Source organism: Raphanus sativus, chromosome 4 (genome assembly GCF_000801105.2).
Source record: "Raphanus sativus cultivar WK10039 chromosome 4, ASM80110v3, whole genome shotgun sequence".
Classification (NCBI taxonomy): Eukaryota; Viridiplantae; Streptophyta; class Magnoliopsida; order Brassicales; family Brassicaceae; genus Raphanus; species Raphanus sativus.
In genome coordinates this window covers 44,460,783-44,482,506 of record NC_079514.1, presented here as the reverse complement: position 1 = coordinate 44,482,506, position 21,724 = coordinate 44,460,783, and the positions used below count along the sequence as shown (strand labels likewise).

At 33.9% G+C, this 21,724-nt stretch overlaps 1 protein-coding gene and 1 pseudogene across 1 annotated transcript; both read right to left on the bottom strand.

The window, feature by feature from the left end:
• Positions 1 to 142: 142 nt before the first annotated feature.
• LOC108851133 (uncharacterized) lies at positions 143 to 10,434 on the bottom strand (annotated as a pseudogene).
• A 5,592-nt stretch (positions 10,435 to 16,026) lies between these two features.
• LOC108848953 (pentatricopeptide repeat-containing protein At4g13650) lies at positions 16,027 to 19,915 on the bottom strand. Its single transcript, XM_018622423.2, has 2 exons — positions 19,645 to 19,915; positions 16,027 to 19,561 (listed from the first exon to the last, which is right to left on the bottom strand). The coding sequence occupies exons 1-2, from the start codon at positions 19,729 to 19,731 to the stop codon at positions 16,472 to 16,474; spliced, it is 3,177 nt and encodes a 1,058-aa protein (XP_018477925.1). The 5' UTR covers positions 19,732 to 19,915; the 3' UTR covers positions 16,027 to 16,471.
• Positions 19,916 to 21,724: the final 1,809 nt, after the last annotated feature.

Genomic DNA, 21,724 nt, shown 5'->3' with positions numbered 1-21,724 from the left:
TTTGGTTGAGCCACCTTGGTCTCCGGCGGTGACCAGTGACGGATCTAGAAAATAAATATAATGGGGGTAAAATATAAAATGCAACTAGATAAAAAAAAAAATATATTATTTTATAATAAATCCAGCAAATAAAAAATAACTATTACAAAACAATTCTACGCTCACTCATCATTTGAAATTTCGTAATCACTTTCTCATTTGAAACTAAGTCAAATAACTCTTTTTCAATAAAACAAATCATACAATCACTTAGAAACTGATATCCAATTCGGTTACGTGCAGCTGTCTTTACTAGTCTTTACTAGTTTCATTGCTGAAAAACATCTTTCGACACTTGCTGTCGCAACTGGCAAAGTCAGAACTAACTTTAAAAGTCTGTAAACCAAAGGATGTGCTAGATGCTTTTGAGTTTTCACCATCAAACATGAAAAATCTCCAAGATTTTTTACATTCTTAAACTTTTCGTCTCTGCGTATGTTATCAATGTAGATATCAAGGTGTTGCTCTAGAGATAAAAGCTCACCATAGCTTAAATCATCTGGATATAACTTAGCTAATCGCAACAGCTTCTCTTTGTCGTTACTCATGGAATGAATCAATCGGGCTTAAAGCAGCCATACAGATAAGTAGATCAGTGGTTACCTCTGTAAAACGATCGTTGAACTCTTGAATTTGCAAATCTAGAACCGTGCAAAAGTAGTTGACCTTATAATGATGCATATTGCTTATGTTGGTTCTCTTTTTTGGATTCCTAAGATCAACAAAATCTTCTTCCATGATAAGCATCTCAACATTATGTTTCTTACAAAAAGAAGCAACTTTAGCCATAAGTGAATCCCAACCATCATTTCTAAGCTTCTGCAACTCTCGTTTAGTGGATTCTACCAGTGACATAGCATTTAAAATATCTTGATCCTTCTGTTGCAAAGTCAGTGACAAATTCGAAGTGAGCCCCAAGATATGTAACATAAGATGCAAATAGAACACACAATCAAATGTGTGAAAGTATTTGAGAAGACCACATGCTTGACGTTTCTGTAAGTCTTCCCAACCCTCATCTTGGACATACTGAAGAACTTTAATGGTAGTAGAAAACAATTCTTCCAACCTCAACAATGTTTTGTGATGAGTACCCCAACGAGTAGTCGCAGGTCTTGATAAAGAACGTTCCTGATTTTGTTCTGTCCCAGTCTTAATATCACTACTCTTGATTCCTTTTTCTAATTCTTCACGCTGAATTTCTCGAAACTGATCTTGTCGTTTACAATAAGCCCCAACAACATTCAACAATGTAGAAATCATATCAAAAAAATCAGCAATGTCAAAGTGCTTTTTGCAACAGCCACCACAACTAGCTGAAGCTGATGAGCGAAACAGTGAACATAATATGCTGAACTGCTTTCTCTAGCAACTAATGATCTCAACCCATTAAACTCACCCCTCATATTACTAGCTCCATCATAACCTTGCCCTCGCACTTTTGTAGTGCTCATCCCATATCTAGCAAAACAAATCATCTATAGCAGACTTCAGAGCTAATGAAGATGTTTCTTTTACATGAACAACTTCAAAAAACCGTTCTTTGATTACTCCCCTTTTATCAACAAACCGGAAAACCACACCCATCTGCTCTTTTTGAGAAACATCAGCAGACTCATCAACCAGCAAACCAAACACACCATGACCAATTTCTTCTAAAATAGCTTGTCGTACTTCTTCTGCAAAGGCATGAACAATATCTTTTTGAATCTTGGAAGAAACCATCTGGTTATTTCCTGGAGCATTTTTCAGAATAACCTTACTTATAGCATCATTATGTTCTCATGTGTATTTCAAAAGTTGCAAGAAATTTCCTTTGTTCGCATCCTCTTCTTTCTCACCATGACCACGAAAAGGTATGTAACATCCCGAGTTGTGATATGTGAAAAGGCTTAAGAGAATTGATTTGGCTACCTATATCACCAAAGTTGACTTACCTTTTCCGTCACACCTCCGTTTAGAACTCCAGAGTTAAGCGTGCTTGGGCTGGAGTAGTGAAAGGATGGGTGACCTATCGGGAAGTGATTCGCGATACCGTGTAAGTGAGGCCAAAACACGGGGAAAGGTCGGGTGGTGATTGCAGGGTCAGTAAACAATGATTTCGAGCCTTGGAAAATTAACGACCGACCGTCGGATGGGATGGGGCCCACGGGCCGAGAGAGCGGGCGTGGGTGGCCCATAGCCGTGGGCGGGTCGGGGCGTTACAAGTGGTATCAGAGCTGGTTAGCCGTCTCAGTTCTGACCTGAGAGGCGTCTTGAGACCTGTCGTGGGGCGCAACGAGGGCGTTGCGTTCTTTGAGAGGGGGTGAATTGTAACATCCCGAGTTGTGATATGTGAAAAGGCTTAAGAGAATTGATTTGGCTACCTATATCACCAAAGTTGACTTACCTTTTCCGTCACACCTCCGTTTAGAACTCCAGAGTTAAGCGTGCTTGGGCTGGAGTAGTGAAAGGATGGGTGACCTATCGGGAAGTGATTCGCGATACCGTGTAAGTGAGGCCAAAACACGGGGAAAGGTCGGGTGGTGATTGCAGGGTCAGTAAACAATGATTTCGAGCCTTGGAAAATTAACGACCGACCGTCGGATGGGATGGGGCCCACGGGCCGAGAGAGCGGGCGTGGGTGGCCCATAGCCGTGGGCGGGTCGGGGCGTTACAAGGTAATCCTTGTCGTAACAAGAATCTTGAAGCATCAATTGAAGCATTTAAGCGAATACGATACTCATTTTTCACCTTATCATCTTGCTTAGATAGAGCATGTACTATAGATCGATGTTTGTTCATCAAATCCTCACATTTTTGGGCAGCAACAATGTGACAACTGTTGGATGGTTTACCCATATGAGTCTGCTATCTCTCTGGCTTATTCCAACTATTAAACCCTCCTTTCACAAATGCATCACTTCCACCTTGCATTCGTATCTCATCTTTAAATAAGTAGCAATATAAGAAAAATGCACTTTCTTTAGAGATGCTATACTCTAGCCAACTACCATATTGATCAAACCAAACTGGATTGAATCGTCTTGTTCCACCTCCATTTGATATTTGTTTAAATTTGTACCATAAGGTTGACATGGACCTTTAGTTAGATATCTACATCTAACCTCGTCTCTTTGATTTGGAGGATAATCCATTATGTCTTTCTTTTCACCAGGGTCAAATGATAAATCATCGATGTTGGTATCAAATACTGGAGAAGATTTTTTTTTGTCTTTCCTTTCAGCAGATTGATGTTGCAAATCATCGACATTAGTTTCAGGTACTGAAGATGATACTTTTTGTAGTATATTTCCATTGATTTTTTTTTCTAAAAAAAAAAAGATGTGTGTTAGTTAAACAATACAAACGAAACGTATGAACTTTAAAAATCCACTTTGACAATGTTGACCGAGAATAGTTTATCATGATCATCATCACATCATGCTCAAAGAAACCAAGTCAACTACTCCACTTTTAAGAGGAAAATTTAGTTTATATAACTATAAGAAGTTGATTTCCTTTAAACTATTAGAATTAATTAGAAACTATGAAACAGAACAAATTAACAAAGACAAAAAGAATTACCTCGAGGGAGGAATAGAAGACGACGACAAACACAAGGAGAAAAGTTGATTAGGGTTTTTAATTGGTAAGTTAGTTAAATAATTTTAGTATAATTATGTATATTTAGTAAAATTAATAAATATATTTCTAAAGTGGGCTTTAGATAGAACGGGCTGTGGCCTGTGGGGGCAAAAATAAAAATTAATAGTTGTAATTATTTTTTAACTAAAGAAAATAAAAAAAATTATTGTGGGGGCAGTTGCCCCCTCCTCAACTAACGTAGGTTCGCCCATGGCGGTGCCTAGTTTCAGGCAGCTCTAATCTGTGGGGTCAGGTTCGAGTCGTGATACTCCAGCCTTTCTCGATTTCATCTGCAGATTTATGAAGGTCTATGGTTCTCCGGTTTTGCGGCGTGTTTGTGAAGGGTCTCCAGTAAAGAGACCCGACGTAGTGAGTAGATCTCAAATCTGAACCGCAAAGTCTTCTTTGTTCAGTTGGATGCTCGTTTTGAGGACAGTGGGTACTTGTTTTAGGATTTGTTTAGTGGAAGCAAATTTAGGGTTCCCAAATAGGGGTGGACACTTTACCCGATATCCGAAACCGCACCCGAACCCGATCCGAAAAACCCGAACCGAAATCCGAACCGAAATTACATGTATCTAATATATTAAAACTGAAGTACAAATATTACTTACCCCTTAGAGTTGCACAAAAATTACAATGGCATGTCACTCCTTTTAATTAAAGATTATTCAATTAAATATAACACATACCCAAATAATATTTATTATCTTGCCATACAAATCCAAAACGTGATTCTCTAACATATATTTCGCTTTAATTAACTACATTGCCATATAAATCAAAAACATATTTATTAACTTGCCATATATTTCGCTATTATTAAAACTATATTGCCATGTTAATCTAAAACATGATTAATAATTTATTCTCATCAAAAAACTACTTTGCCATTATTATTATCCAAATATATAGATCACGTAGATCCTATGTGTGATTACTCACAATAACTAAATTGAAAAAATATTATAATTTTGTATATGAGTAACATAAATTTGACATAAACGAAAAGTTTCGAATAAAATTTTGTATTAGTAGCTGTTTTATACGAAATAAAAAACATTTCATACACATATTAATATATAAAATCAATATGACTCCTTATAATATTTAATAAATATTGAACATATACTTTTGTCAAAAAATAAGTTGTCCATTTATAGTATAGATATAATTACTAATTTTAACATTTAAAATAGATAATTTTTTATATTAATTTAGATTTATATATTAAAAACCACTGGATAAAAGAGTTTTTTTACCTCCTTTAAAAAATATTCTCTGAAACGTCTTTTAATCAATTTTTTTCTCTGAAGACATTTTGGTGATAAAAACTTAAAAAATGATATTGAGAGAATTACCCTTTTAAATATTAGAGTTTGAAAACAATATAAAATTAGTAGAAACAAAAAAAATAATAAATATTTGAATGTATTAGTAATCATTTGTTTGTGATATAAATACATTCAATACGATAATAATCAAAAAATAATCTAATATCGTTGGATCACAGTTAATAAAATCCAATAATTCCAATGGTTTATAAAATAACAATGATTTTTATAAATTAAAATAAATAGCCATGTCGTCGTGTATGTCAAACTTTAGATATGTATTTATTAAAAAAAATAAAAAAATCAGATATGAACTTTATATATATATATATTTAAATCAAAATATTTGGAATGTAATTTAATAAAACTTAAAAGTATATCTAAATCTCTAATACTTACATTTTTGCTGTTTAATATATCAAAATAATTGAATTAAAGTCTGTGAAAACAAAATTTCTAATAATTTGAAAGCTAAGCGCATTGAACATGATACAAAAATGTCAAAAGAAAATAACATATTTATTAGGGGTGGGCGTCCGGGTACCTATTCGGGTTCGGTTCGGGTCTATTCGGATTTCAGATTTTCGGGTTTAAAGATTTCAGCCCCATTCGGGTTTCAGATACCCGAACCCGACCCGAAATTCAGAAATATTCGAACGGGTATTATACTCCTATACCGAAATATCTGAAAATCCTAAATACACGATCCGAACCTGAACGGGTACCCGAACGCCCACCCCTATTCCCAATTTTTTTTTGAAAATTTTACATTGTAAAAAATTTCCAAATTTGTTTAAAAAAAGTTTTAGTTAAAACTTTACTAAAATACTTATGGTCTCCTAACATTTCAGGAACCTCCCTATCCCTACTCTTATGTCTTTTTTTCTTTCTTTCGCGTACTTGGATCCGGTGAACTCTCCTTACATGTGAGCCGTGGTGGTTGTATGTGCTACTAGTTCCTCTTCAATTGTTTCAAAGTAAAACATCCTGGTAGAAATTGTTCAATTTTAGTTTCAAAAAGAAAAAAATTTCAATTTTTTTAGTTTAGTTTTCAGAATTTTTTTGTGGTTGTTTTAGTTGATGCGGCTTAATCTTCGGCGGTGGTTCTGACAGGATTTCCGGTGGCCGTGATTCTGTTTTATCTTCAGATTGGTGGTTTTAGATTTTAGACCAAGATAGTTTGGTTGAGATCGATTCTGATGCTTTGGTTTTAATTTCATTTTTTTGTATTTTATTTTATTTATTTTTCAGCTATCATTATCAAAAAATAAAATAAAACAATAAAAATTAATGTAAGAATTTGTGAAACAATATTTCTGAAAACATTACGCTTAAACACAATTAAACCCTTGAAATTTTCTATTAAAAATTTTAACTTTCAAACTAATAAATTTAACATATCAAAATTTAATTTTCTATCACATTATCATTTGACAAATATTGTCACTATATCATTGTAGTTTCCTAAGTGTCAATATTCGTTCTCATTTTAATTATTTAATCTTGTAATATTTGTTCATATCTATTTTGGAAATTTATGTTATTTTTTGGGTTATATTATGTATTTATGGGTTACCTTATGTATTTTTACTAACTTATATTTATTAGGTTATTATTTGTTATTCTAACTATTTTGTGTAAAATTTGAGATTTGAGTAAATCTTAAAAATACTCAAGTTTTATGGGTTTTTGAAGATATTTCAAAGTTCTTGGAATAATATTTTAAATTATAATATATATATTAAAAATTAGTATAATTTGATATTTTATAATTTTAGAAAATATATAAAAAATTAAATTTAATTTTCAAATAATTTTTTATTATATTTTCATTTTCAAAAAAATTTGATTTTCTTTTGAAAATGTCAAGAAATTTTTTTTATTTTAAAAAGAAAATTCAAATACCATCATATGAGGTGGTATTTCGTCATTGCTTTTTCACTAAAAATATCTTTCAAACCCCACCAAATCACATTTGAGAGATTTTATTGACAAACTCTATTTTATTCCAATAAGCTAGAATTGGGGATTTTTTTACAAATGACTAATCAAATAAGATTGGATTTCATATTGATAAATGGTAGATACAATAAGAGGGGATTGAAAAAAAAATTATTTCAAATCCTTGATCCAACAAGATCTCCTAATAGTTAAAGAGGATTTATGAGCTATTGAATGTTTTGGAAATTGATTTGGTTTAAATCACAAAAGATATAAATTTGGAAAATGATAATTTTTTTACAAAATATTATAATATTTTGAGTTTATAGAGAACCTCTGGATAAGGTGGCAACATGATGTGATAGATTCTAATACACACACACCTTAACAGTCCGTAGTTCGCAAGTGATTTAGTTTTATAACTGTACCATAGTTTATAACCGTTACTAAGAGTATATGTATACGTAAAATTGGTACATATAGATTGGTGTTTCTCCTAACTGTAATCATGTTGCACAGATGATTTCAACCCAATATATATACATTTTGCAAATATCGATCATTATTGGACATTAATACACTCTGCTCAGCATAATCAGTACAAACACCTTTACGTTGAGTAAACATTAAGGATAAGAAAAGTAACTGAACTGTATATCCAATCTGATGACCTTTCTGCGTGACTTCTTGGTAATTTCATAAGTGCTGGATTCAAAAGAAGATTATGGGAAGAAAAACAGATAACGTGATTGAGATCTGGCTTACATAGTTCAGAGTGCACTTGAAGGAAACAAATTATACTATTTCATCACACTACACACGAAGCTGTACACAGATGGTGATACACAATAATAGTACTGTAAAACCTCTTTAACTTTAGGTCAACTATACAAAATATAACAACTAATTAAATTAGTTCAATATTATTAACTTTTATAAGAAAACTAGATTTTGATCCGCCCTTTAAAGGGCGGGTATATGTTTTGTTTTATGTTTTTTTAAAAAATGATTTAATTTAATTTTTGTGTGTTTTATAATTATATTAGTGTTTAATATTAATTTAATTTAATATATTTTTGTGACTATATTCAATATGTCAAGTTGTATAATTATACACTTGTACCATATGCATTTCAGAAACCATTTTAAAACTTTATTCCTAAAGTTTGTAACATATTATATTTACTTAGTAGTTACCTAACATAATTTAGTCAAGAATATTTATATCCCAATCGTCCCAAAAATAAAAATCTCATACTCTATTAGACATGATCTATATACTCGAACAGTTCTTAAATTATTATATTCGAAAATTAATATCAAACTCAACCCGCAACTAAAACCGAATAATTTTTTTGAAAAATGTTTAAAGAAATATTGTTTAACATATTCTGTTATATATATATAGTTGGGTTAAAATGGTCTTCACTAACTTTAAGTAGAATCACATTTAATAAATATTTTTTATTCGAATAACCTATTTAAAACCCGTTAAACTAAATGAGTTTATATGAATATTTATTTCTATTAAAAATTCACTTAAACCGGTTAAACTCCGTCAATCATAAAATTAAATTTTAATAGTAACCCGCTTCCACCATTAATTAATATTAATATTAGTTAACTTTTAAAGTTTCATAAGAAATATAATATCCTATGTACATCACGTCGTTTATTTTCTAAAAATTGTATCATGAAAATGGTACTTCGTTTATTTTCCAAATCACAGACCTGTCTGATGAATTCAAAATTTTATTTGAAAGAAAAAAGTAAATGTTTTTGGTAGGAACAGTTACAACGTGGATTTTAATAACTTTTAGAAGGTGGTTATCTAAAGTGGTTATATGATATTTAGATAAATCATTTAAATACAGTTATAAAATATGTTGGACCCAATTAATATCAATTGGACATGTTGAAGAATTAATAGTATTGATATTAACTTTATTGTTCAAAAAAGCAAATCATATACCAAATGAGAGTTGTTTAATAAGCTACGAATCACAGGTGTGCCGACTTATATCGTTAAAACAAAGACCAAAATAACAAATAGATAACAAAATGTTATCTAGATAAAGGTGTGCCGACTTATATCGTTAAAACCTTGTGTTTAAATAGGAATTTCTATCATAGTTTTCGTTTCTATTTAATCATCATAAACTGCTTATACCGTTCAGTAATTTTTGGGCTGCCGCTTGCATAAGTAATATAGATGATTAGTATCAAGAATTAATAATTTCTTAGATCCAGAATGGAAAAATGTGGACCTGTCTGATTCAGTTTTCAAAATGATAATAGCATAAGACAAGCCTCGTTTTTCAATTATTTTTAACGATAGAAGGTCCACTCGACCGTACATAACATATTCTCGAAGATTATATCTTCGCACATACGCAAGATAAAAGTTTGGGTCCGATTCCGATGGTTTACAATGGTCCTACTACATTCCTCCTACTTTACAGAATTTTAGTACTAAGGACTTGTAGTCCTGAATAATAATAAAATCTGATACTATTAGAACATTTCCAATGGTTTACAATGGAATTGGATATTTGGTTGGACTTGTCCTTCTACGACACTTTGAAGGAAACAAAAAGTTTGAATGGTCTGAAAAGTGTGAAAAAAGCTTTTTAACAGCTGAAACACTATCTGGTCATTCCCTCGGTTCTCGCTAAACCAATAGAAGGAGAGTCTTTGTTTCTGTATATCGTAGTTTCAGCAACAGCCGTTAGTGACATCTTGACAAGGAAAGAACGCAGAGAACAAAAGCCGATTTTCTAAGTAAGTAGGATCTTGTTGGACACCGAAACGCGGTACCCACTAATAAAAAAATTAGCATTTTCAGTAGTATGTCGGCTCAGAAGCTAAGGTCATACTTCCAGTCGCACACAATCGTAATCCTCACCACATTCCCGCTCCAAACAATTCTGCACAGCCTCAGTCAATCGGGAAGACTAGCAAAGTAGACGGTTGATTTAAAAGAATGCATTATATGAGTTTCTCTCGTTTCCGTCTCAGAGTAGTTCGGTGGGACCAAAGGACTCCTTTGAGTTTCTCGGCCCGTCTCTTTTTAGCGTCTGATCGTATTTGAGACCATCCAAGACAGTTTTGTTTATAGTTTAAGCCTGACTGTTTCCTTGCGGATACCTGTCAGTCGATTTTGTTAATTGTATCTTCCATTTTTTTGGAAAAATTCCTTGAGGGTTGAAATAAACTGAGATCAGTTGTCCATTACGATCTTGTACGGGACTCCAAGTCTACAGATAATATTTCTCCATACGAAGCTTTCGACTTGGTGCTCGCGTTAGATTCTGCTTCCACCCATTTTGAGAAAAAGTCGGTTAAGACTAATATAAATCTCTTCTGTTTAGAGTTGTGTAAGGGTCCGACGATATCCATTGATCATCGCATGAACGGGTATGGCGATGAGATTGATGAGAGGACCTCCGGAGGTTGGCGGATTGTTGGTGCGTATCTCTAGCACTTCTCGCATTTTCGTGCTAATTTTTTGCAGTCCCTGATCATTGTTGGTCAATAGTAACCGTGGTATTTTATTTTAATCGCGAGCAATCTTCCACCATAGTGATTTCCGCAAGACCCATAATGGACTTGTTCTATGACCTTCTGCGCTTTATCTCTCTCTATGCATGTCATAAGTGGTTCGACGAATCTCCATTTGTAGATTTTTCCGTCAACTAAGACGTATTGTGTGGCCTGAGTTTTGATTTTTTGGGCCGCCCATTTTTCTACAGGGAGTGTTCCATCGGCGATGTATGCTCAGATGGTTTCCAACCACGTCTTATCGCAACCGTATTCGGATTGCTCCAAATTTTCTTCAGGTTGAATATCGACTTCGTTGACGTCATCCTCTGGCAAATGGATTAAATTTGCGATGATTGGTGGCCCAATACTCAGGTGTTCTATGAATTCCACTGGGATTACTCGTTTAAGGCCTGGATCTGAGCTCGATGCCAGGGCCGCTAAAGCGTCGACCTGTATAGCTAAAGCGTCGACCTGTATATTTTTCGCTCAGGGGATTCACATGAGAGCGAATTAATCGAAGTCTTGGGCGAGATCCTGATAAGTTTTAGGTACAAGTTCATTCTCTCGTCTCTGGCTTTGTACTCGCTGCTGAATTGATTTGCGACTAGTTGAGAATCACAGTAAAGCGTGGACATTTCGTATCTTGAGCCCATGTGCCAATCGTAATCCAGCGATAAGTGCTTCGTATTCGGCCTTGTTGTTCGAGGCATGAAAGATTAGCCGGAAAGTTGGTTCCAACACTTCTCGACTCGGGGAAGTAAGTCGAATTCTGATTCATGAACCTTTGTTTGGATGAAGATCCATCGACGTGGAGGGTCCAGGTCGAGTTTGGTTCTTGATTTATTTTGCCCTCCATTGTGAGTTCTACCAAGAAATCGGCGAGTACTTGCAATTTTACGCAAGTCCTCGTTCGATACTCAATATTTTATTCACTTAGTTCGACCGCCCATTTTGCTAGTCTTCCTGATTGACTAGGACTATGAAAAATTCTTCGAAGCAGGACGTGGTGAGTATTATGATTGTGTACAATTCGAAACATGATACGCCCTAAATTGTAGGACCACTCATCCGGACTAGGATGGATAATCCTTGACTCCAATGGAATCTGAAACTCCAAAGAAACTAGGCGGTGGCTTGAATGGTGACAAAAGAGATGTCGAAAGCTCCTGATTACCGTGGATTGTTAGGTCGCACAGAGTATGCGGAAGGCCTCTGATATTCCAACTAAATGCCCTAAGATATGACACACCTAGACAACAATTAGGCTAATCCCATGGATATAACACACCAGTACAGATCGGTTTGATCCCTTGAATATGACACACCAAGACGAATCGAAAAGTTTCCGAGGGAACAAAAATGAGAATCACTCTCAAGGTTCCAAAAATAATCACTCAAAACTTATTTTATTTCATGAAGAACACAATAGATTTATAGGATACTAAACTTGCAAACAAAGCTAAATAATTAATAGCATAGGAAAAACAAACTACATAAATATTGTGAATTTAACCAAAGACTAAAGACCAAGGACCAAGACTTTTGACCGAATTTAGGAATTTTGTGCTTCAAAACTCTTCGGCTGGTCGCATCCTTTTGCATGGTCGTTGGTCTCTGAATTGCCGTCAGATTGATATATTATTTGACCATGACTTGTATTTTCTTGCTGGGCTTTTCTTTTTTTTTAGGCTAAACATGTTCATAAACACATATTCAGTATATCTTCAAGTATATCTTATTTGACAAACTACTAAACATATCACTGGGTTTTAGTATCTATTCTAATGTATTTTATTTTTCAGGTTGACAAAGTCTTTGGGAGAGCATCTTTTAAAGCGTAGCATCATCTTAATTAAACTTTGGTGTTATTACGAGAGCAGAATTCTTGGTGCCAACACAGGATTGTTCTCAACATATGTATTGTCAATACTAGTCTTGTACATCATCAACCTATTTCATTCATCATTATCCGGCCCTTTATCGGTTCCACTCTATTTTCTGTCGAGCTTTTGCATCGTCTACCATTGATATATGCAAAATATGAGACTAAAGTCATATTGTTATGTATACGTTCTTGAACTACTATGGTTCATTTGATGGGAGAAAATACTGTATTAGTCTTAGTGGTCCTGTGTCGATATCTTGCCCTCCAAAATTGGGTAATGATGATGTCAAAAATCACATACACTTTCTTATTTGAATTTTTGGGTTGATATTCTTTCTTTATCTATCTTCTTTACAGCAGCTTCTCCCGAAAATAGGCCAGAGTTATTTCTTGACGAGAAGTTTTTAAGAGACTGTGTAGAGTTATATTCTGCTCCAACCGAAGCTGTTGAAACAAACGGTCTTGGGTTTCCTATCAGACATCTCAACATATCTTGAGTTTTCTATTAGTGTTCAGCAAAGACCACTGCAAATACAAGAAAAGTTTCAAAGATTTAGTGGAAATGGATTCCTCTTAAATCCGTTAAAAAACTTACTTCTTGATTAACAGTGAGAGGAAAGCTTCAAGTGATAATCCTCCATCATCTGTTTTTTTTCTTTTGCATATTTATAAAGAGCATTGTTCCAAGAACTATCACTAATGAATCAAACAAATGTAGTTACACACAAGCAAATATGGGGTTTAACATTTTTATATATGCCTTGAAGATTGGACGGATTATATTTAATGGAACATTTGAGATATTTTATTTGAAAAAATGTTTTGCCTTTTAGTCAAATAATATTGTGAATAAGGTAATTTTATGATTGAAAATAATTACGAGATGGATTTTTGGTTCAATGATTATATGATTTGTATTACTATTTAGATAGAGAAATAAATATTTAGCAAAAAATTAGGAAAACATTAGCAATATTAATAAAAATAATGAAATGATACCGAGAAAAAAATAAGAAGAGACCGAAGAAGATGCATAATATTTATTGTAAAACTTAATGTGATAATATATATATATATAATTCCATTAGCATTTATTATTAGGAAATTTTCAAAAATACTACATTCATAATATTAATTTTTCATGTTTACTTTAACAATTTTTATTCTCAGTTTTAAATAATAAAAGACATTTATAACCCTATGATTCACTTTGAAAAAAACATCCTAAGGTTAACTTATCTAAGCTTATGGTTTAGAGTTGAGAGATGGGGTAGGGTTTATGGTATAGAGTTTAGGGTTTAGAGTTGAGGGTTTAAGATTTAGGTTTTAGAGTAGAGGGTTTAGGGTTAAAATTTGAAAAAAGTATAGTTCAACAACATAAAAAAATTTGTTTTTTATTTATTTAAAATTTTATTTATTTTATATTTAGAAAGAAAGATATAAGAGTATTTGTAATTTTAACGAAGAAAGTATTTTTGAAAATATCTCTTTAGTAGAGGTAAATGTGAATAATGGTATCATCAAAATGGTAAACATGAAAAATTCCCCTTATTATTACTAATGTGATAATTGCATATATAATTCCACAATCATTTGTTATTACTAAATATTCATACAATATTTATATCCGCGAATTCGCGGGCAAACAACTAGTACAACTTAAAACCACAATATATTTATTCAAATATTTTAGTTTCTGGATCTTTATTCAGGTAAAGATTAGCTCTATTTTCTGGAACATGTATCATATCATCATCCATTCAAGAGTAGGGTCTAGAAGTCTACAAAACATATCACTGGGTTTTAGTACCTTTTCTTCTGTATTTTATTTTTCAGGTTGACCAAGTCTTTGGGAGAACATCTTTTAAAGCGTAGCATCATCTTAATTAAACTTTAGTGTTATTACGAGAGCAGAATCCTGGTGCCAACACAAGATTGTTCTCAACATATGTATTGTCAATATTATTCTGGTACCTCTTCAACCTATTTCATTCATCATTATCCGACCCTTTATCGGTAACCACTCTATTTTCTGTGGAGCTTTTGCATCGTCTACAATTGATATATGCAAAATATGAGACTAAATTCATATTATTATTCAATAAGTTCTTGGACTACTATGGTTCATTTGATGGGAGCAAATACTCTATCAGTCTCAGTGGTCATGTGCTGATATCTTGCCTTCCAAAACTTATGGGTTAATGATGATGTCAAAAATCACATACACTTTCTTATTTGAATTTTTGGGTTGATACTATTTCTTTATCTATGTCTCTTACAGCAGCTTCTCAGAAAATAGGCAAGAGTTATTTCTTGACAAGAAGTTTTTAAGAGACTGTGTAGAGTTATACTCTGCTCCAACCAAAGCTGTTGAAACAAACGGTCTTGGGTTTCCTATCAGACATCTCAACATATCTTAATTGAGTTTTCTATTAGTGTCAGCAAAGACCACTGCAAATACAAGAAAAGTTCCAAAGATTTAGTTGAAATGGATTCCTCTTAAATCCGTTACAAGACTTAGTTCTTGATTACCAGTGAGAGGAAAGCTTCAAGTGATAATCTTCCATCATCTGTTTTTTTTTTTTGCATATTTATAAGGAGCATTGTTCTAGGAACTATCATTAATAAATCAAACCAATGTAGTTACGCACAAGAAAATATGGAGTGTAACATATTTATATATGCGTTGAAGAATGGACATATTATATTTAATGGAACATTTGAGAAATTTTATTTGAAAAAAATGTTTTACCTTTTAGTCAAATAATATTGTGAATAAGATAATTTTATGATTGAAAATAATTTTGAGATGGATTTTTGGTTCATTGATTATATGATTTGTATTATTAGTTAGATAGAGAAATAAATATTTAACAAAAAAATAGGAAAACATTTGCAAAATTAATAAAAAGAACGAAATGATTTCGAGAAAAAATAAGAAGAAACCAAAGAAAATGCATAATATGTATTGTAACACTTTATGTGATACTATATATGTATATAATTTCATAAGCATTTATTATTAATAAAATTATCAAAATACTACATTCATAATATTATTTTTCAAGTTTACACTAACAACTTTTACTCTCAGTTTTAAACAATAAAAGACGTTTATAACCCTAGAAATAACTTTGAAAAAACACACCCTAAGATTAACTTATACCAAAGTTTGTTGGGTCAATGGGGTTTGGAGGGAGCAAGATGTTTTTACCGGACAGAGTTGGTACTGTCAAAAGTTGGATTCGGAGGACATAATGATGGGGGCAATAAATCTTCGACGAATCCTATCACCTTTACATGCGGAACGTGAAGCATTGATTTATGTTATGGAGTGCATGAAGACCCTATAGTTCTCAGATGTAGTATTTGAGACGGATTGTTCTCAATAGTGAAAATAGTGTCGTCACGTGAAGAGTGATCAGTCTTTGTTACACATATGAAAAAATTTTGCCGCAGTAAGATTTGCTTCTCTAACTCGAGGATCAGCATATTTCAAAAACACAAAATACAAAGACAGACAAATTTGTACGTGATGCAAAAAATTCTCCTTCAGTTATGTTATATGTTGATTTTCTGCCTTCGGTTTAGTTGTTTGAACCAGTGATTTTTTAGTAGAGTGTCGTTGTCAAAAAAGAAAAATTGAAGGTATTTCCCTGGGATTTAAAATATAATCTGCCATAAAAGTTGACAAGAAATAATCGGAAACTCTGTTTTTGGCAACACTGAAAGCTTTACAAAACATTTAAGACACTGTTGCACATCTACAACTCATTAATCTATCCATATACATGTTTAAGCCCTAAAAAGAGATGAGCCTTCAAAAGATAGTGAATATTATTACTTGGTAAGGGAAGCTAAAACAAAGGAACTTTTCTCCACCGATATATGGGCTTCTCTGCTTACGATTAACTCTTGTAAAATACAAAGAAAGAGAACAAAAGCTCTGTATAAGCAACTAGTCCTCAAGAATAGTTGTGTCACTGCAGTATCCAAGTGAATTCACCAATTTCTAGACTGTACATACCTTCACGTTTCTCAAGTATATCTCCTAGTATCACATTATCTATAAGAGGCAAGTGCGCATACCAGGATTTGGATCTCACCAGTAATCTTTACATGAACAAGAACCTCCTTCAAAATGATGAAACCTATAGGCATCCCTCACTATGATTTCTCGGTTGGAAACCTTTGATACAAACTTGATCCAATTATGGCAATCATTGCAAACTCGTAGGTTCTTCATCACATTTACAGGCACTGTAGAAGGCAAGCTAAGGAGTCCATACGAAATCGCTAGTTTCTCGCTGTGGATGAAAATCGCCGGATCTTTGGCCTCTTGCTGCGCTTCATTTAGGAGGCTGAAACAGTCTTGCACATACCCGATCTCAGATGCTTGTTTGGTAAGATGTCTGAAATATTCATGTATTTCATCAGCCAAGGGATGATTCTGGTCACCAACATAGAAAGGGTGAATTGTGTTTCTAACTTCAATCCAGCTTTGTCCAGGTTCTTTCTTCACACCCTTCTCTTTCATCTTCTGTCTTGTTTGATCCCTAGCGTCCCATTTCTTGCACACAGCATACAGATTTGAGAGAAGCACATATGTGGCTGAGTCTTCAGGCTCTAACTCCACGAGATGACGTGCAGCGAACTCTCCTATTTCCAAGTTCTTGTTCACAACACAAGCACTCAAAAGCGTTCTCCAGACCAAGGCATCAGGTTCAATAGGCATCTCCTCAATAAACTCTTTCGCACGGGTCAATAGACCAGCTCGTGTTAGCATATCCACTACACACACATAGTGTTCAGGCTTAGGAGCTAATCCATATTTTGTGTCCATGGATTCGAAGTATTCAATTCCCTTGCCCACAAGACCTATATGGCTACATGCTGATAGAACTCCCACAAATGTCACATGATTAGGCCTTACATTAGAACGGATCATCTGGTCGAAAAGATCTAGTGCTTCAGAACCAAACCCATGTTTAGAATAAGCATTAATTATCGCATTCCAAGAAACTTCATTTCTCGTGGAGGCTTCAAGGAACTGCTTCTTTGCATCACAAATGCTCCCACACTTGGCATACATGGAGATCAGAGCATTGCAAACTTCGGTTTCTGAATCATATCCTGTTTTTGTGATCACAGCATGAACCTGCTTCCCTTGTTTCATGTTTGCTGTCTCAGAAGCAGCTTTTACAGCAGACCCAAACGTGAAATTGTTACTGTGGATACCTTCTCTGTTCATTCTAGCAAAGACACGGAGTGCTTCCTCGTTGTTTCCGCTCTGCTGAAACCCTGATACCAAAGCGTTCCATGCTATATTATCTCCAGCTTCAGTTTGATCAAACGCTAGATAAGCCTCCTCTACTTTTCCGCATCTGGAATACAGCGTGACCAGTGCGTTTTGAAGGGGCAGGTCAAATGAGAAACCAGATACACAGGATTGTGCATGAATCTGCTGTCCTTCCTTAAGGGATTGAAGACCAGCACATGCACTAATTGCATTTGTGAATCCAACTTCATCAGACCGGATCCCGAGATCCAGCATTTGCCTGAAAGTTGTCAAAGCTTTGTCGTTGAAATTGTATTGCGTGTAACCTGCAATCATCGTCGTCCAAGACACAACATCTTTCCCAGCAAATCTGACAAGTATATCCATGGCAGTATCTAGTTTTCCTAATTTTGAGTACATATCTATGAGCACACTACACACATAGGCATTGAGCTGAAAGCTTGTTTTTACTATTTGACAATGGATCTGTTCCCCAAGCTCAAGATCCCCAAGACGGATGCAAGTTTTCAAAATACTCGGGTAGGTATATTGATTTGGAACGATTTCCTCCATCTGCATCTGTCTGAAGATCCTAAAAGAGTTCCTTAAGTCGTCTAACAGCCCATAAGCAACTAGCATAACATTCCACAGAACTACATTCTCAACCTCAGTCTCAAGGAAATAATCAAGGGCGGTTTCAATATCAGAGCATTTTGCATACAGATTAAGAAGAGCACCTTCGATCTTTTCGTAGGAAGCAAAACCGAGTTTAGTTGTGTAAGCATGTAGCTGTTGTCCACCGGAAAGAGTTTCATCAGCTGAACAAGCAATCACAAGGCTTGCAAGAGTATTGCAGTCTGGTTCAAGCCCATCAAGCTTCATCCTTTTGAACAATCCAATAGCTTTCTCACTGTAACCGCACTGAGACAGCCCGTTGATAAGTGTGTTGTAAGTAACCGCATCTCTCTGTGACATGTTGCTGAAGATGTGTTCTGCTGATATCAAATTGCCCAAATGAAAGTATAAGGACACAAGTGCATTGCAAACGTAAGTGTCAGAGGCAAACCCTAACTTCAATACTAGCCCATGAAGTTGCTCGCCGGTCTCAAAAGATTGAATCTTCTTACACGCACTTAAAACACTTGACAAGGCGTAAGGCGTTGGCATGATACCTAAGATATACATATCGCAGAACAACCTAATTGCGTCGGCCTCACATTCGTTTTTCGACAGCCCTGATATCATAGCAACCCAAGAACTGTGGTCCTTCATACGTAATCCATCAAAAACCTTTCTAGCTAGATCAACAAACCCATTTCTAGAGTACAAATCAATCAAAGGATTACACACAGCTGTACTATTCCCCAAACCCTGATATATCATCCTCGCATGAATCTGCTCAACTACATCAAAAGCAACATTACCAACACGGCATGCTTCCAAAATACCAGCGAAGGTGCCTTCATCAGGCGTCACATTCTCATAAACCATTCTCGAAACAAGACCTAACGCTTTCCCACTCAAGTTTCTAGAAGCTAACTCCTTTATCATCTTATTCCAAGCATAAACCCTTCTCTCAGGCATTTCATCGAACACCTTCGAGGCACAATCAAAGTCTCCTTTAAATAGATAGAAATCAAGAAGCTTTTCAGACAGAGAGGCATTGTTATCAAAACCCAACTTCAAAATCTGGCCGTGTAGCTTTCTCCCTTCGTCTAAAGACCCGTGTCTCTTCAAACATCCCTCTAGAAGCCATGTAAAAGTTTGATGATTAGGTCGAATCCCACGGCTCTTCTCCACAGAATCAGTTTCTTTTTCGTGGAACTGCTCGTCTTCGTAGAGAGATACAGACACAGAGGCACAACTAGTTCGGTAACCGGAGACTGGTGGCTTTCTTCTGATCTCACAAAGTGTCTACAGACAAAAAAAAAAAGCAAAACATAGTAAAGCAATGGAGTTTCAGTGAGAAGGTTTTGAGAAGAGGGTGGAAATATTACGCCAAGGACATATCTGGTGTTGAGCTTATGACGAGGAACGGTATGAAAGAGGATGACATATGAGGACGACACAGACCGAAGAAACATTGATTTGTTTCTGTTAGGCTCGAGACGACATTAGAATGCAATTATGCAAGAAAGAAAGAAGCATCTAAATATGGGTGAATCGTGGAGATGACAACTAGCAGTAGCAAGTAGCAACCATGGCTAGCTCGAATTGAGAAAAAGATTTGATATGTCAGAAAACTAATTGAGTTTAACATCCCTTTGATCAAAGGGGATGTTAAACTTTTTTTTTTTTTTGATCAAAGGGGATGTTTTTTTTTTTTTTTTTTGTCAAAAAAAAACATCCCTTTGATCAAAAAAAAAAAAAAGTTTAACATCCCCAAATTATTTTAATCTTTTTTTCTCACTATTTAAATTTATATCCACTGAATACCTAGGATATGAAGTGTCATGCGATATTACGCAGTAAATGGATTTAAAAGTTTTGAAGTTTCAGTATTATTTTTTTCTAAGTTATTGCTCAGGCCTCAGGCATTTTAACTTGACCCGAAAACCCGAACCAGAATCGACCCAAAAATATTCGACTTGATATCGAACCGAAATTTACAAGTATTTTTGGGGTCTAAATTTTTTTTACCTGAAAGAACCGGAACCGAAAAGAACCGATTCGGATAGACTCCGACCCGTAATTAAAGAACTGACCCGAATATATCCGATCCAGTAAAAACCGATTTAAACCAAACTTAAAAACATGTATATTCAAAACTATGTTATTATATATATATCTATATATTATTTATGATTTAGTTGAAATATATTTTGTTTTGTTTACAATATTTATTATTATTTTGTAACATTTTAAGTGATATGAAGTTTTAAAATTTGGAGTTTAAAAAAATATTTTAACTATTAATAATTTAATTAAAATTATTCTGTTAAATTTTAGATATATATGACAAATATTGACTAAATATAATATATCATGTTTTCGGATTCTAGTTATCCGAACCTGATCAGGATTCGTTATGGACCAAAAATTATGGGTCTTTTACAGGTATTAGAATTATAGATTTGAACCGATCCAGATCCGACAAAACATGAAATTGAACCGACCCAAAAAATTATAAGTACTTATATGAATTCGAAAGACTTGGATCCGATAGGACCCAACCTAAACCCAGGCCTATTATTTTTTTTTGCTTCACTCACATCGAAAATTTCATGATTTTTATATGCTTTAATATATGTATATCTGTTATTTAAGCTAGACCGAGACGAGACACGTAAGATCCACAGACCAAAGAATATGAATCTACATTTGATCCGAGATATAAAATACCGGAATGGATTCTGTAAGATGAAAATGTATCCAAATCCAAAAATTATATTAACTGAACCCAATTAGATATCCTAAAATATGATAATCCAGAAAATTAAACGACCTGTTTCTGAAAACTAGACTTAGTATCCCAAATAAAATTTTGAAACTTAGATAAGTACTAATTGATTAATGAAGATCTCTGGTTTGAGATTTGACAAAAAAATATTCAAATTAGCAAAATAAATATTCAAATTAGCAAAAAAATATTCAAACTAGACCTAATTGATTTAGCAAAAAAAAAATATTCAAATTAGATCCAAAATAAATATTTGAAGCATAAATAAATACCTCAAATATTCAATTTCATATTTATTATGAAATGATATCTAAAATAATTATTCAGAACTAAAATAACTAACCCAAACACTCGATTTTATATTTATTTGATATGCTACTAAAAATACCTGAAACCCGAATTTAAATAATTTGAATCAAAAATTTAGAAAATGAGTTTTGACGTGTATTACAAATTTTATTCAAACCAGGGGTTTTAACAAAATCTGGTCTCTACTTAAATAATAATTGAAGAATGCTGGATCTAAAAACCTAAAAAACCCGACCACAAAAAGTTCATGCCTAAACATAACTTTTTTTTTGGACAAGCTTAAACATAACATAACAAGAACACTTTGTGAATAAAAGGCTGGGGCAGATAATTCAAAAAATAAACTGAAGATTTGAATGAAAAAGTTA